Raw genomic sequence first — 14,373 nt, 5'->3', positions numbered from 1 at the left:
GTATGATATTTTATTTGCTATAAACATGATAAGTAAGAAGTTACAATCAAAATCTATGTGCATTGATTCTGCTATGAACCAATTAGATGACATAATATCATATTTTGAAAAATATAGGAATGATGGTTTTGCAACAAGTTTGACTATTGCTAAAAGTCTTGCATCTGATATGAATATAGAGCCTATATTTTCATCGAAACGTCGTATTTTTAGAAAAAAATAATTTGATGAGAAAGAAGATGATGAAGTTTCACTATCACCTGAAAAATCTTTTAGAATTGATTATTTTGTGATTATTGTAGACATGACAATTTCTTCTTTGAAAAATAGATTTGATGAAATGAAAACATTTAAAAATATATTTGATTTTTTGGTTTGATTCAAAAACATTAAAATCATTGGATAATGATGAGTTGAGAAAATGTTGTGTTAATCTGACATCCACTTTTACGCATGATAATTCATTAGATGTTGAGTTAGATGATTTGTTTACGGAATTAAAAATACTATAACTAACTTTACCAAATGAGATAATGTCGCCAGTTGATATTCTTAATTTTGTAAAAAATATAGATTGTTATCCAAATGTTGCAATTGCTTATAGAATATTGTTGACTATGTCTGTTACCATAGGATCAGCTGAAAGAAGTTTCTCAAAATTAAAATTACTGAAAACATACATGAGATCAACGATGTCGCAAGAGAGATTGAATGTATTAGCAATTTTATCTATTGAAAAAGAGATTTTAGAAAATCTTGAAATTAATAATATTATCGATGATTTTTCATCTAGAAAAGTTAGAAGAAGTCATTGTAAATAAATTTTACTATATTAGAAAAAAATAGGGCCTATTTTATCATTTTGCCCAAGGCCTCTTGAATGTTAGGACCGGGGCTGCTCTTGTGTTGGCCCTCTCCCCTTTCCTTTCCCCTTGCTCTCTTTTGTTCCTTGGTGGTGGTTGTGGCCGAAACTTAGAGAAGGAGGAGGAGCTTTTGGGTGATATTCATCTTGGAGGTTCATTGCTCACACGACGTCCAAGAGGAGACGAGGAATACGGCAGAAGATCAAGAGGTCGTTGCATACAAAGAAAGGTATAACTAGCAATTATTTTCTGCATCATGCTAGTTTTTCTTTGTATGATTTCCAAACACAAGAGGCATATGATTCTAGAGTTTCGAATTTGTGATTCGAGTTTGTGTTTTTTTTTGTTTTTTAAATTTGTGATTCGATTGTTCCTTTTGGTTAAACCTAGAGTTATATAAGGAAATTAAATATTAGATTTTCTTAAAAGGCTTTATCTAGGCGGTGGTGGATGATCCTATACCCAAGAAGGACTAGTGTCTCGCTGATCCTGTCCGAACGCTGAATCGATGAACGCTGGGCACGTGGCGCTCTTCCAACTGATGACGTGGATCTCTGATCGGCCGTACGGATCTCCGACGAACCTGCAAAGAAGTCAGGCCGGGAAGGGGTTCCCGGCGACGACCCTCCGACGCTCAAGTCAGGCAAGAGGAAAATGATAGTGACTTCGAAGATGTGAGATCGCGTGATTGCGTACCTCCGCCGAAGTCTGAGGGCTCTTATATAGAGTTGTGGGGAGGCGTATGCACACCTACTGAGGCGTACACATGTCCTTTACCATACCTTAGTATGGGCTTGACAGAGGAACATGCGTGACACCATACTGCTACAGTCCGAGCATATCTTTGATGGGACAGCAGAACCTTCTGTCATGGGCTTCTGTGTATGGCTTGGTCGTCGAAATGCATGTTGTCAGAAGATGTTCCCCAATGTCCCCTTGCCCTTTTGTCTCCTCTTTCCTCGCGCCGAGCGTCCTTCCGCTCGGCAGGCATTGGTCCGACCGGGAAGACGCTCGGTCACGTGCTCGGCTGAGACTGTTCCTTCACCGTATTGATGATTTACGCCTCGGCCGAGCGGGCTACCCGCTCGGCCCGGCGACCTTGTTCACCATAAGCGTCGGAAACCCGACTCCCCGTCGGGTTGTCTTTGATTCCGCTCGAACCCTTTCGGCCGGTCGACCCACCCCTTCTCCGATCGACCGAACCTCATGCTGACCCTTTTGACTTTTGACTTCCATGTGACGTTGACTCCCCTCCAGAGGGGGTCCCCCGACCTTACTGCTGGATCACTCGCTATGCAGTTCTGGAAGCAAATTTTGTAAATTAATATTTAATTGAATTTATAACATAGGTGGATTTGGATCAATAATGTTAAGCATCGTTTGTGATCCAAATCTAAACCATTAAGAACAGATAAGTTAAATTTGGAATCAATAATGTTAAGTTCCGTTTGCGATTCCTAATTTAATTTCTAAAGAACAGAATGAGTTGTTTAGGAAAGGTTCGACACTTGTACAAAATTTTTGTACAGTGGAACCGGTACGATCTTCCTAGGACCAACCAACAGTCAGGGAATCGTAACCACCTGTCAGAGAATAACTACTGCATGTCAGGGAATATTCCAATGGTTGGGGTCATCTGTAAATAAAACTTTCCTCCAATTTATGGGAAAATGCCACGTGTCCTCCACCAACCGACAAATCCTGACACTCGACACCTTCTAGCAGGGGGCAGTCTCCAGAAAGTACATATTGTCATATAAAAAGAAACATCTTCTTCCTTGCGCAGGTACGCTCACTTACATACTTGAGCGTCAGAGGGTCTGCTCCGGAGACTTTTTTCCTAGTTCTTGGCCTCTAACGTTCCGTATGCTTGTCGGAGTGTGCACAGAATTCTAGTATTGCCAACTCAGGCCCGACAATCCTTCAGAGCCACTTGGGGAACCGTTCTCCGAAGCTCGTGCGACCGTAGCATCATAGTCTCTTCCCCGTCAACACCCCGCGACACTTCATCCGACCTTCATCTGACTCAGATTCTGGACATGATAATATAGGATCAGTTTATAATCGATTATCAAATAATTGAAGTTGGCAGGTTAATTAATTTTTTTTTAAAAAAATAATCTAGATATTCAAGTTTACAAGCTGATTAAATCTTGATAATTTATATCTACCAACAACGAGATTAAAGTGGACTTATTTGATAAGGGTATTTTTTCAAATATTATAAATCACAATCATACGTAGAATTGATTTGACGTCAAGATTAGGTTGGATCAGTCGGGATAAGATCGTAGAATTTTACGATCTTACAAAAAATCCTTAAAATTTTATGATACAAGATTAATAATTAGAAAAGAGATCTAAAAATACTCATTTACATATAAATAAATTACTATATATATATATATATATATATATATATATTCGTTTAGCTCAAATTATATTACTATATATACAAAATTAAATTAACTAATAATTTGACTACTGATATTGTCCGAAAGTCAAAGAGATGGATACTGGGGACGTGATGCTCCTGTTGACCTCCGGTGGACTTCGCTCCCACCTGTAACACAAGCAGTGTCAGTGTCGAGCCACGGAAGGGGCCCCCGCGATGGCCCTTCGACGCTCAAGTCAGTCTCCGGCAAAGTAAGAAATGAGAACTGTAGCGTAACAGTAGAAATCACGTGTAAAGCATACTTCCGCCGATGCTTTGACCCCCTTTATATAGAGCTTTGGAGGCGCACGTGAATGCTTCCCAAGGCGAGCACACATCTCCAAACTTTTCCTGAAAAGATGTGTTAGTAAAGTGTCCCTGATACAGTACCTTAACGGGCCGAGCATATCTCTGAAGCGACAGTGGAAGCTTCCGCCGTATGATCTTCTGTTTGACCATGTCGCCTGTCAGCGACACTAGCTCCCAAAAGGATATCGAAAGATATCCCGCTGTATCTGTTGCTTGACCGAGCGGAGTGACTGCTCGGTCAGAATTCTGCTATCTTTGCGTTGTCTGCTGTCACGCCAAGCAAGATAGTCGCTCAGCTGAAAGTCCACTGTCGCGCGGAGCGGGATATCCGCTCGGCTGAAAGTCCATTATCCAAGTGTCGTCCGTTGTCGGGCCGAGCGGGATAGCTGCTCGGGCGGAAGCCCATTGTCCTCATACTCGATTATTGAACCAAGCGGAATAGCCACTCGGCGGGTAGTTCACTGTCAGCGTGCTCAGCTGGTGTCGAGTCTGATGTTGGACCGAGCGGAGGAGCCGCTCAGATCGGCTTCTGCGCGTCATTTGAGCATCGGTTTGATTACTCCCTTTGTCGAAGATGGTGGATCGATGTTTAATCTCTTGTCGGAGTATAACTCGTCCGACCGGTCTAAACCGTCCATCTATTGACCCTCTTGACTTTGACCTCCACCGTGGCAGCGGGATGGGCCCCCCCCCAATCACCGCATCAACTATCATTCTCGCACTCAATAATATTTATATTTTTCATATTAAAAATAAAATAATATAAAATTTCTATTAACACAATAATAATAATCACATTAAACCTTAAAAATATTCTTGTGATTTACAAAGGCTACCAAAACATCTAACATAAATAGCAGAAACTATTAAATTTTTTGATTTGAATATAAATGTCAGAAATAATATTCTAAAGACTTTTGATTCTGCGGAATACTAGACAATAGGCATACACAAACTTATCATTTTGGGGAAAAGAAAAGAAATAACAGAATATTATTGATCAAAAACTAACTTAAAATAATTAACATGTGTTTATAATCTCAAAACCCTAACATTAACTCTGCAAAAGATGGGAAAAAAATATAATAAAAAAAGATAAAATATTTCAAGTATCCAAAAAAGCTTTAAATGATATTTTTTGATTTTGAGATGGGATGATTAAGGGTAAACTTTGAAATTAATTATAGATTTATGAAAAGGTTTTAATTTTATATATTATAAGTTATGTGATTTAATCCGAGTCAAAAATTATGACCTTTTAAAGATTTCACCGATCATACTATGATTTTGCTCTGATTTTATTACGATCCTACTATGATCTTACTACAAAAATTGATTTGCATCCTACGATCTAGGATCGCGATTTTACAAATAATGATAACAAATTATTATTATGAAATGGGCATTTGGTCTAGTGGTATGATTCTCGCTTTGGGTGCGAGAGGTCCCGAGTTCGATTCTCGGAATGCCCCATTTCAAAATTTTAGTTTTTTTAAACATTAAATCAGAGAAAATGTAAAAAAGTTATTTCCTTTAAATGAGGACAGGTGATCGTTTAAAAATAATTATTAGTTCCTTTGGAAACATTTATTCTGTTCTCAGAATAAATGATGCAAAATCAGAAGGTAAGAAAAATGAAATAAAGAGACCTCTTTAAAATTCCTTCTCCACGATTTCTAGTTCTCTATTTCCTCTTTTCACATTTTATTGTCAAAGGCTCTTGTCTATCTATTTTTCCCATGCGCTGGAGATCTGAAGCTTCATACATCACCCAATTAAAATATTCGTTTACTTTTTAAATTCAAAATGAAAGTTTTCATTATTTTTTCTTAAATTACATGCTTGAGTAGTCAAAGAATAGTGATGGACAAAACGCATTATTGTTGCTTGGAATCAAAGTTTCCTTTAAGTAAAAATCAGGACGTGAATAATTAAATATTAGAATAAATATTTTATAAAATAACAAATTTTTTTAAATAATATAGTTGGCATATTTTCCTCTGTCCATATTTCAAACTTTTTTTAATTGTTTTCCATGTTTCTAGACCTTCCATTATTAATTTTTTATTTTCGAAATAAGATAAATGAATAAATAATAAAATATTCAAACACATAATAAACATTGTTCATATGCCCAAACAACACTCGCACCCGTTCCTTTCCTCCACTCCGTATTTTATTTATAAACCTTGCAATACCAATCAAATCGTCACCGGACCCCGTTGCTTCCTTCAGCATCGGGATTAGGGTTGAAGTTCCCTCTTTTCCCGTCCCGACCACGATGCCCACCGACGACCAGCTGTCGCGGCTCATCCACGAGCTCTGCTCCCTCCTCGCTGGCCTCATGCAGGCGCCCCAGCCTGCACTGCCGCCCGCCGACGCGCCCCCGGCGCTGATGCGGCGCCCGCCGCAACGGATGTCGCCCGCGGGCTTCGCCTCGCTCCTCCTCGGCGCCTCGCTCGCGCTTATGCTCTGCGGCTCCGTCACTTTCGTCATCGGGTTCATGCTGATGCCCTGGGTGATCGGGCTCGTCATGGTCTTCTACTTCGCTGGGATGTTGTCGAATTTGTCCGGGATGGGGAGGGCCGTCTTTTGCCCCTCCAGCCCCAAGGAGATGTCAGGTATGCAAGCTGCGCTTGTCTTTCGAATTCTACTTCAAGATTGTCGATCTAATTGGTTTCTATGATCATAGTTTTGTTTGCTACATCTATCTTCAACTTTGGTAGAATGTCCTTATCCAGAAGGTTAACTCTTTTCGGTGGGTAGTTTCTGGACCTTATCTCCCCAATTGGAAGGTAGCCTCGTAAAGTGCGAAACTAATAAATAATCTTATTTTCTTCCTAAATTATCTGCTGTTTGAATCGATCGGCAAAGAGAGACATCTATTTGCACGCTTTTGTATTAGTAGCTTTTATTACTATACACGCAATTGTTCATTTTGGCTGGACAGGAGTTTGTTGCGGCGTTAGCCTCTCATGGCATCCATTGGCTTTACATTTCTCAGAGCTTTCTCTAAGATAACATGGTCAATATTAGTATTCCATTTTCCCCAAAGTTGTAGCATCTCAATGAGATTACCATAATTTTAGGATTATGAAGATTCATCATGACGTCTCGATCACATGCTTGCAAACTAAGCCAATGGATGCTCTCCATTTTTGTTGCAAGCCTTAATTGATTCTTTTGAATTTGTTTAGAAAATTCTCGATTCATAACTTGATCAATATGTCAAGTTATATTCATCACATCAACAATAAATTTTACAGATTTATTATGTACTGAGTTATAACTTCCCATGTGAGACAAAAAAACACACTTGGTTCCATCATTAACGCGTTTTCAACTCTTAAACCCTTCAACTGTAAATGGAGATTGTTGTGCTTCACTTAATTAAAAAAGATAGGATGGAAAACAAAATGTTGCATCCTCTAAAGAAGAATACTCTAACCATGGGAATTTTGTAAACCATGCATATTGAAATCGACGATGTTGCTTTTTTGATTTAGTCTGTAGGTACTCCAGCAATTTGAGTTAATATGCCCCCATTTTGATATAAGCGCTCGTCTAATTTCATCACGATAATTAACATGATGTTACCATATGAAAATACACAATTCAGGATATCGTACAAGTGAAGTTTCATTAAACTCAACTCTTTGAGATTTAGAAGGAGGTTCGAACTTCGAACTCCTCATTAGGAATGGATGTATAGTCTTGGTCCTCTCAGACAATGAAGGATTATTAATTCGTGTCTTAAAGAATAATAGAATATTATTTTTCTATTTTTTCTCTTGATTTGATATTAAAATAACCAATACAGACAAATTTTGTAATGATTAACTTTGAATCTTATGAATTTTAAATAATAGTTAAAAATTCAACATTATTTAGAGTAGAAAATAATTAAGAAATTGATTAATTTAAATTCTACATAAGAGCAAGAATAATAAAAAAAAAATAGAAATATGTTGTCCCTTTCTACTAAGCATAACCATGTATTAAAAATTAAGGCGGGGAGGTATATCTAGTAAAAAAATCTTCAATTAACTTCAACATTGTATTAAAAACATTGATTAAGTATTTAATCATGCATATTTATCAATTTTATTACTATTATTTTTTTGCCATATATATAAAGCTAACAGCTAGGGTATGTTTCCCCAGTTGTTGTAACATTTCAAACTAGTTATTTGATTCACTTAAGCATTTAACATTGATGGATTTAAGAATGGATTTTAATCTTATAATTATGTTATTGATTAGACATGCATTTCATTAATTGTGATAAAAAAAAAAATCTTGGGATCAACTATCAAAGCAAAATAAGACACATTTTAATTGAGCATTAAAATAGAGATAGCAATTGTTTATACTTATAGTAGTTGTAGAGCAATAGTAATCGAGAAGCAACAATAGAAGTAAAAAAATGAGGAATAAGGATCGGTGGAGCAATCACAACGTTGTGCAGTGAGAGAGAGAGAGAGAGCAACAAGAATCGTGAAGCAAATTCGTAATCACCAAAGAGAAACAGAGGGATCGGCGGAACTCAGAAGCAAATGACGGAGCCACAGAAGAGCAATCATGAGAATAGCAAGAGCAATGAATCGGTGGGAAGAAAGACACGGCGAGAAAAAATAAATAGGGGAAAGAGTAAAAGAGGGATTAGAGATATTAAATGTAATTTTAATTTTTTAGGTTTTCTTTCAAATTCGTATAAAAAATAAAATGTCATATGAAAAATGTTGGAGCAATCTAGTGTGACCCTAGGTTTTGATATTTGAGCAAAGTTTTAAGTTTGATTTATTGTCATATTTAATATGCATTGTGAATGTACAGGATACAGACATAAAACAAAGAGAGTTCAAGTGTACTTGGCAATGAATGAAGTCTCGGATGCGCGACCTCTTAGCAAAGGAAGACCCGACAATAATGATAAGGCCGAGACATAAAGGATAGGGAGGCATCCGAGGGATGCGAGACTGATGGAGGAGGCTAGAAGGCTAGGTCTAAGTTATGCAGGGTAAGGACGAGTGCATGAGAGATTGTACTCAGGATAAAATCCTAGGCTTAGGGTTTACTATAGCAGTCACTGTAGCGGTCGACTGGTATTTTCATCAGTCGATTGGTAGCGAACAGAATGCCTCTGTTTGCTCAACCCATTTGGAGCAGTCGATTGGTATCGAATCATTGGCCTATAACAATTGAATTTCATTTAGGACCAGTCGACTGGTATTTTTACCAGTTGACTGGTGACGGGAAAACAACTTGATATTTTCTTATCGAGCTTTATTTAATAGAACTTGGGGTGCTTGGGCATGGTTGACGAAATAAAGGTGGTTAACCCCTATTAGTAGTCTTCCTAGCTCTTGTGTGTGATCCGTGTGTACGTGATCAAGGTTGTGGCAAGGTTTTTCCACCCACAAAGAGATCGTGCTAGCCGGAGGTTTTCCAGGGATTGATCTACCAACAGATTGAGGTTTTGTCCACCTTACGGGCACGCCATGGAGTAGAAGCAAGTTATCTTCAAACCACGTAACCAAACGTGTTAAGGTTGATTCGTTTTCTTCTTTCTTAGTGCTTAGGGTTTAGCTTTCTTAGTATTATTTTTGTATTTCCACTGCATACTAACGAGTAGGAAGTGACGTTTTGGGTGAGATACTATTCACCCCTCTCTAGCGGATGTTAAGGTCCCAACAAGTAGTATCAGAGCGGATTGCTTTTCTACAGACTAATTGTCGAGGGAGCAAAGCACTAGAGGAAGATGGAGTCAGAAGGTCCGCTTGGATGGGATATCCAGATCTCACCTTCATATGACCGAGAAGACTTCGGGCATTGGAGGTTGCGCTTGGAGACTTTGTTCCAAATGGATTGGGACCATTGGATGACATTGGAGGATCCATTCGAAGCTCCGACGAACATGAAAGGAAAACACCTCCGTCCTCGGTATTGGACAAAGGAAGAAAGAGAGCAATCAGAGGTGAATAAGGAGGTAATGAAAATTCTATTGAATTTATTGCCCCCTAACATTTTGGTAAGTGTACGTAATTCGAGAATGCAAGTGACATGTGGAAAAAGGTAATTGCATTTCATGAAGAACTTACAAAACTCTAAGGAGTGGAGGAGCCCAAGGAGAATGACTCATTGATCCAAGAGAAGAAGGACCAATTGGTTGTTGACACGTGCTCAACATCCGAGGAGGAGAATAAAGATGAGGAGGTATCATCCACATCTTCAAGGGAGGAAGAAGTGGAATTGTCCACATCTTTAAGTGAAGAAGAGGAAGAGTAATCCAAGGAAGAGAAAATCTTGGAAGTTCAACCATCCACCTCAACTATCAAGAAGAGCACAAAGGATCACATCAAATGCTTTGAGTGTGATAAGATGGGGTACAAGAGTAGGTGTCCTTCGCTCAAAAAGGTAAAGGAAGTAATCCCTAAACCCGGTAAAGTTGTTTTAAGAACTAATGTGGGTCGTAGGGATGGATTCAAAGAGAAGAAATACATTAGGTGTTTCACATGTGGTGAGTGAGAACACTACCACGCGAAGTGCCTAAGGAGAGGAGAGCCCAAGAAATTGATGCACTTAAAAAAAATGAAAAAAGAAGAGGAGATCAAGTCAAGTAGGAGCTTCAAAGGTAAAAGAGAGCCCCCATGGCGTAGCGCAGACGGTGGGTGCATGGTATCTCTGGCGTAATGGCCAGGGGTCAATTCTCAGGAACTGATGACCTGGAGTTTACCCCGTCATGCGCTTATAACCTGTGTACATGCATGAACCTCCCTCCATATCCGTGGGGCCGACACTAGGGGGTCGCTAAGGTAGCGGATCTACCTTTTTTTTCAAAGGTAAAAGAGAAGGTAATTCCTATTTTAAAGTTTAATCCAAGTTCAAATTCCTTCATGCTTGTTAGGAATATTAAAAATTATACCTAATAAGACTCAAACCACTTTGCCTAAGGGAAAGAAAGTGGGTGAAAACCTAAGCATTAATCCTAAGAAAGGGAGACATATATATGCCTAGGAAGGTGGATAGGTCTAGAGATGTCCAAGGTGGACACGTTGACTCTAGGGTTAAAACCCTAGAATTGGAAAATCAAGCCTTGAAGGTAAGCCTTGAAGAAATGGAGAAAGTCCTAGATAAGTTCATTATTTGACCTAGAGAACTTGACATGCATTTGGGTGGTCAAAAACCTAAAAATGTTAAATTAGGTCTCTCTCGTGCTAAGAGGAGGTCAAGTGCTAAGGTGACACATGACAATGGTAAGAGAGGAGTGACAAAGGGCAAGGGAGAATCATCCAAGGTTCGTGATAAGAAATATGCAAGGATTGCATATGATTATAGAAAGGATGAGGTACCCAGGGTTAAGAAGAGAAAATCTAAGGTACACCATATGGGTACAGACATGGTAGATGAGTCAACTAGGGAGGTGATTAAGGCTAAGAGTTCTAAGGTTAGGAAGAACCTTTGGGACCCATAGCAGATGAGTTATAAAATGTGCCAAGTGATTTAGAAACAGACTTGAATCTCAAATCCAAGGAATTGACACAATTAGAATGAATATCATGCATGGAAATATGATTTAAGTTTATATTGCATAAAAATTAGTTTTGATGTATAGATACCATATAAACTAATGCTAGAGATGCATTATGGTTTAGTATGGGTAGATATATCAAGAAAAAGTCAAAACTAGGACTTTAGGTTAAGGTTCAATTGAACCATTTAGCTAGTTTTGGATTATATGTCAATCTTGGAATATGTGATAAATATATTTTTCCCAAGTAGACATTGGTAAAACAGACACCTCCACAAAATTTGAAAATTTTTGGAGGTCTGTCGAGTTTTTGATGCATTTCTGAAGTTGGGTCAGAAATATTATTTTTTGTTAAAATAGGGTTCCAGTTGATTGCAACATTTATCAGTTGACTGCTTACTTTTATCAGTCGACTGATAATACTATTCACGAGTACAGAATATCTCTGTAAGCTCGTTTTGATGAGGGCAGTCAACTGATAGTCTGATACAACCTGAAAAAGATTTTTAGCATTATAAAATGATCAAAAGAGTGGTGAACATGTATGTAATCTTATGGGAGATTAATACATGATATTTATAGTCATTAGATATTAAAGAGTCCAATAATTATGATATTATTGGAGTTTTTTTTTTTATGTATGGCAAAGGGAGAGCAATGTTAGTTTAAGTGAGAAACCTACATACCTTTGCAAGAAATCCTAACTCAAGGAGGAGCTTAGATGAAGGGGGAGCGATTGCTCATTTATTTGAAAAGGGGGAGAAGTTTGCCTTTACGGGGGAGCTTAGGTGAAGGGGGAGCCTAGGATTAGGTTCCATGATTTATGCATGAGTAGATATGTATTTTTATTTGCATTATTATTGTATTTATGTTTCCCTAATTTAAACGGGCTGTCAAACATCAAAAAGGGAGAGATTGTTAGAGCAATCTAGTGTGACCCTAGGTTTTAATGTTTGAGTCAAAGTTTAAGTTAGGTTTATTGTTGTATTTGATATGTATTGTGAATGTGCAGGATATAGGTACAACAAGGAAAGTTTAAGTGTGACTTGACAATGAATGAAGTCCTAGAGGCGCGACCTCTTGGCAACAAAAGACCCGATAATAATGACAAAGCCGATGGAAGCTCCAGAAGGCAGGGCGTGAAAGATGGGAAGACATCCGAGAGACGCAAGACTGATGGAGGAGGCTAGAAGACTAGGTCTAGGTTGTACAGGTAAGGACGAGTACATGAGAGGTTGTACTCAGGATAAAATCGTAAGTTTAGGGTTTACTGTAGTAGTCACTGTAGTAATTATTGTAGTAGTCGACTAGTGTTTTCATCAGTCAACTGGTAACGAACAGAATGTCTTTGTTCGCCCAACTCATGTGGAGCAGTCGACTGGTATCGAGTCGTTGGCATGTAACGGTCGAATTTCACTTAGGACCAGTCGACTGGTATTTTTACCAGTCAACTAGTGGTGGAAAATCAGTTTGATGTTTTCCTATCGAGCTCTATTAATAGAACTCGGGGTGCTTGGGCATGGTTGACGAAATAGAGGTGGTTAATTTGTATTAATAGTCTTCCTAACTCTTGTGTGTGATTCGTATGTACATGATCAAGATTATGGTGAAGTTTCTCCACCCACAAAGAGAATGTGCTAGTCGGAGGTTTTTCGAAGATTGACCCACCCTGGAAGGTCAAGAAGGGTTTTACGAAAATTCTCCAGACGCTGAAGTCATATATTACGAAGAAAAATTGGAAGGGGGAGATATTGAAATGAAAGATAGTAATACTCAATGTCATAACGTTATTGTGCCTCTAAATGCTTCCACCCACCTGGAGCAAAGAGAGGATCCTTGTTCCCAAGGAACGTACCTTTTTCTTGTTCACCAATGAACACAACCTTTTGTAATTGGTGTTATTGTGATTGTCATGTTGTGTCCGAGCTCGGGAACCATCTGGCTGATTGGGCTTGAGGTCGGTCATATGTCGGATTGACTTGAGTTGACCTTTAAAGAGCTGGTCTGACATAGCTTGAGATCATGCATGAGCTAGTTAATTTGACTCTAATTCGGTCACGAGTTAGTCAACTTGATCCGAGTTCAGTCATGAATGGGGCTGTAACGTGACCTCTATTGTTCCCACCACATCAATAGTATTAGTAATTTATGTTAGTATTTAATATATTATTAAAATATTTATACTATTTTATTTCTATTAGATCTAAAGCATGGCATTTATTGTTTAAACTATAATGTTATTTTTTTTTATAACATAACTTATAATTCTAGGAACCATATTAAAGTAATCTAATTTTAAATGTAGAATACCAAATCAATTTCAAAAACTAGTTTATTTTTTACAAATAAGATAAAGTGATGAAATTATGGTTATTTTTAATTAAATTTTTTTACTTCAAAAAATTATTTATTAGATATTATCTATTGCATTTCATTTAATTACCATAAACTTCAAAAAATTGTGAGATTAATCATTCAAAGTTTATTTGTGGAACAATTGGGCAATTTAATTATGGGCTATTTTCTTCTTAAATTATAGTAATTTTATTACCAAGAAATAAATGCTCAAGTGAATTTTTACCTAATGCTTATTTTTAAAGACAATTAGTTAATTAATTAATCTTATTATATAGACCACCTTTAATAGATAATGTGTGTTGATAACAATTTATATAATTATATATTTGTTAATGGGTAAAAAATCAAAAGGAGGTCCTATATTTAAAAAAATATCAAAACAAGCCCAAATTTTATATTCAAAATACCCATTATAATCAAAATAATTAAAATTATTATATATTTTTTTGAAATTATTTTAATTGGGTTATTTTATATTATTAATATAATAGTTTTGATGAAAATTATTATAATAATAGATTTTTATTTTAATTAAGTTGGAATAATTCCAAGAAGTTGAAACACTAATCTTACTATTTTATTAAAAATCTCTCCCTTTTACTAATTAATTTTGGTGAAGCCTAAAATGTATTTACGTTAATGTCCTTTTTTTATTTACACTAAAAATAATTTCAAATTTTATTAGTAATTTCACAAGCGAAACAATCAGTGATCTAGAGTTCGAGACTCAGCTACAGCGTATTATTATGAAATTTTCTCATCATTCATTTTCTCTGGTTGTTTTATATAAAAAATATAGTTCTCTTTAGTCCCATAATCAAATAAGATTCTATAAATATTTTAGGCCGATAATGTTAAAAAAATATACTTTTCTTAAT

General features: G+C 37.1%; 1 protein-coding gene and 1 non-coding gene across 4 annotated transcripts; both read left to right on the top strand.

Annotated features, from left to right (window-relative positions):
• The first annotated feature begins 5,006 nt into the window (after window positions 1-5,006).
• On the top strand, window positions 5,007-5,078 carry TRNAP-UGG. Its single transcript has one exon. It is a non-coding gene; the product is annotated as a tRNA-Pro (tRNA).
• Window positions 5,079-5,744: 666 nt separating this feature from the next.
• On the top strand, window positions 5,745-14,187 carry LOC122002894. Of its 3 annotated transcripts, none has more exons than XM_042558275.1 (2): window positions 5,745-6,227; window positions 8,443-10,593. In XM_042558275.1, exons 1-2 carry the CDS (start codon window positions 5,888-5,890, stop codon window positions 8,553-8,555), a joined length of 453 nt encoding a protein of 150 aa, XP_042414209.1. In that variant the 5' UTR covers window positions 5,745-5,887; the 3' UTR covers window positions 8,556-10,593. The 3 variants fall into 3 exon arrangements, with proteins under 3 accessions (XP_042414209.1, XP_042414212.1, XP_042414211.1); XM_042558278.1 differs by lacking the exon at window positions 8,443-10,593 and adding an exon at window positions 12,150-14,187 and having other exon boundaries at window positions 5,747-6,227; XM_042558277.1 differs by lacking the exon at window positions 8,443-10,593 and adding an exon at window positions 6,299-6,853 and having other exon boundaries at window positions 5,747-6,227.
• The last annotated feature ends 186 nt before the right edge of the window (window positions 14,188-14,373 follow it).

Source organism: Zingiber officinale, chromosome 7A (assembly GCF_018446385.1).
Source record: "Zingiber officinale cultivar Zhangliang chromosome 7A, Zo_v1.1, whole genome shotgun sequence".
NCBI classification, from domain to species: Eukaryota; Viridiplantae; Streptophyta; class Magnoliopsida; order Zingiberales; family Zingiberaceae; genus Zingiber; species Zingiber officinale.
Note: the sequence above shows the minus strand (reverse complement) of the source record. Positions and strands in the feature narration are given on the sequence as shown.

Coding starts and splice junctions, on each gene's coding strand:
- LOC122002894 (XM_042558275.1), top strand. CDS start 5,888: ATGCCCACCGACGACCAGCTGTCGCGGCTCATCCACGAGCTCTGCTCC. Junction 6,228..8,442: donor CAGCCCCAAGGAGATGTCAG/GTATGCAAGCTG, acceptor GTGAATGTACAG/GATACAGACATAAAACAAAG.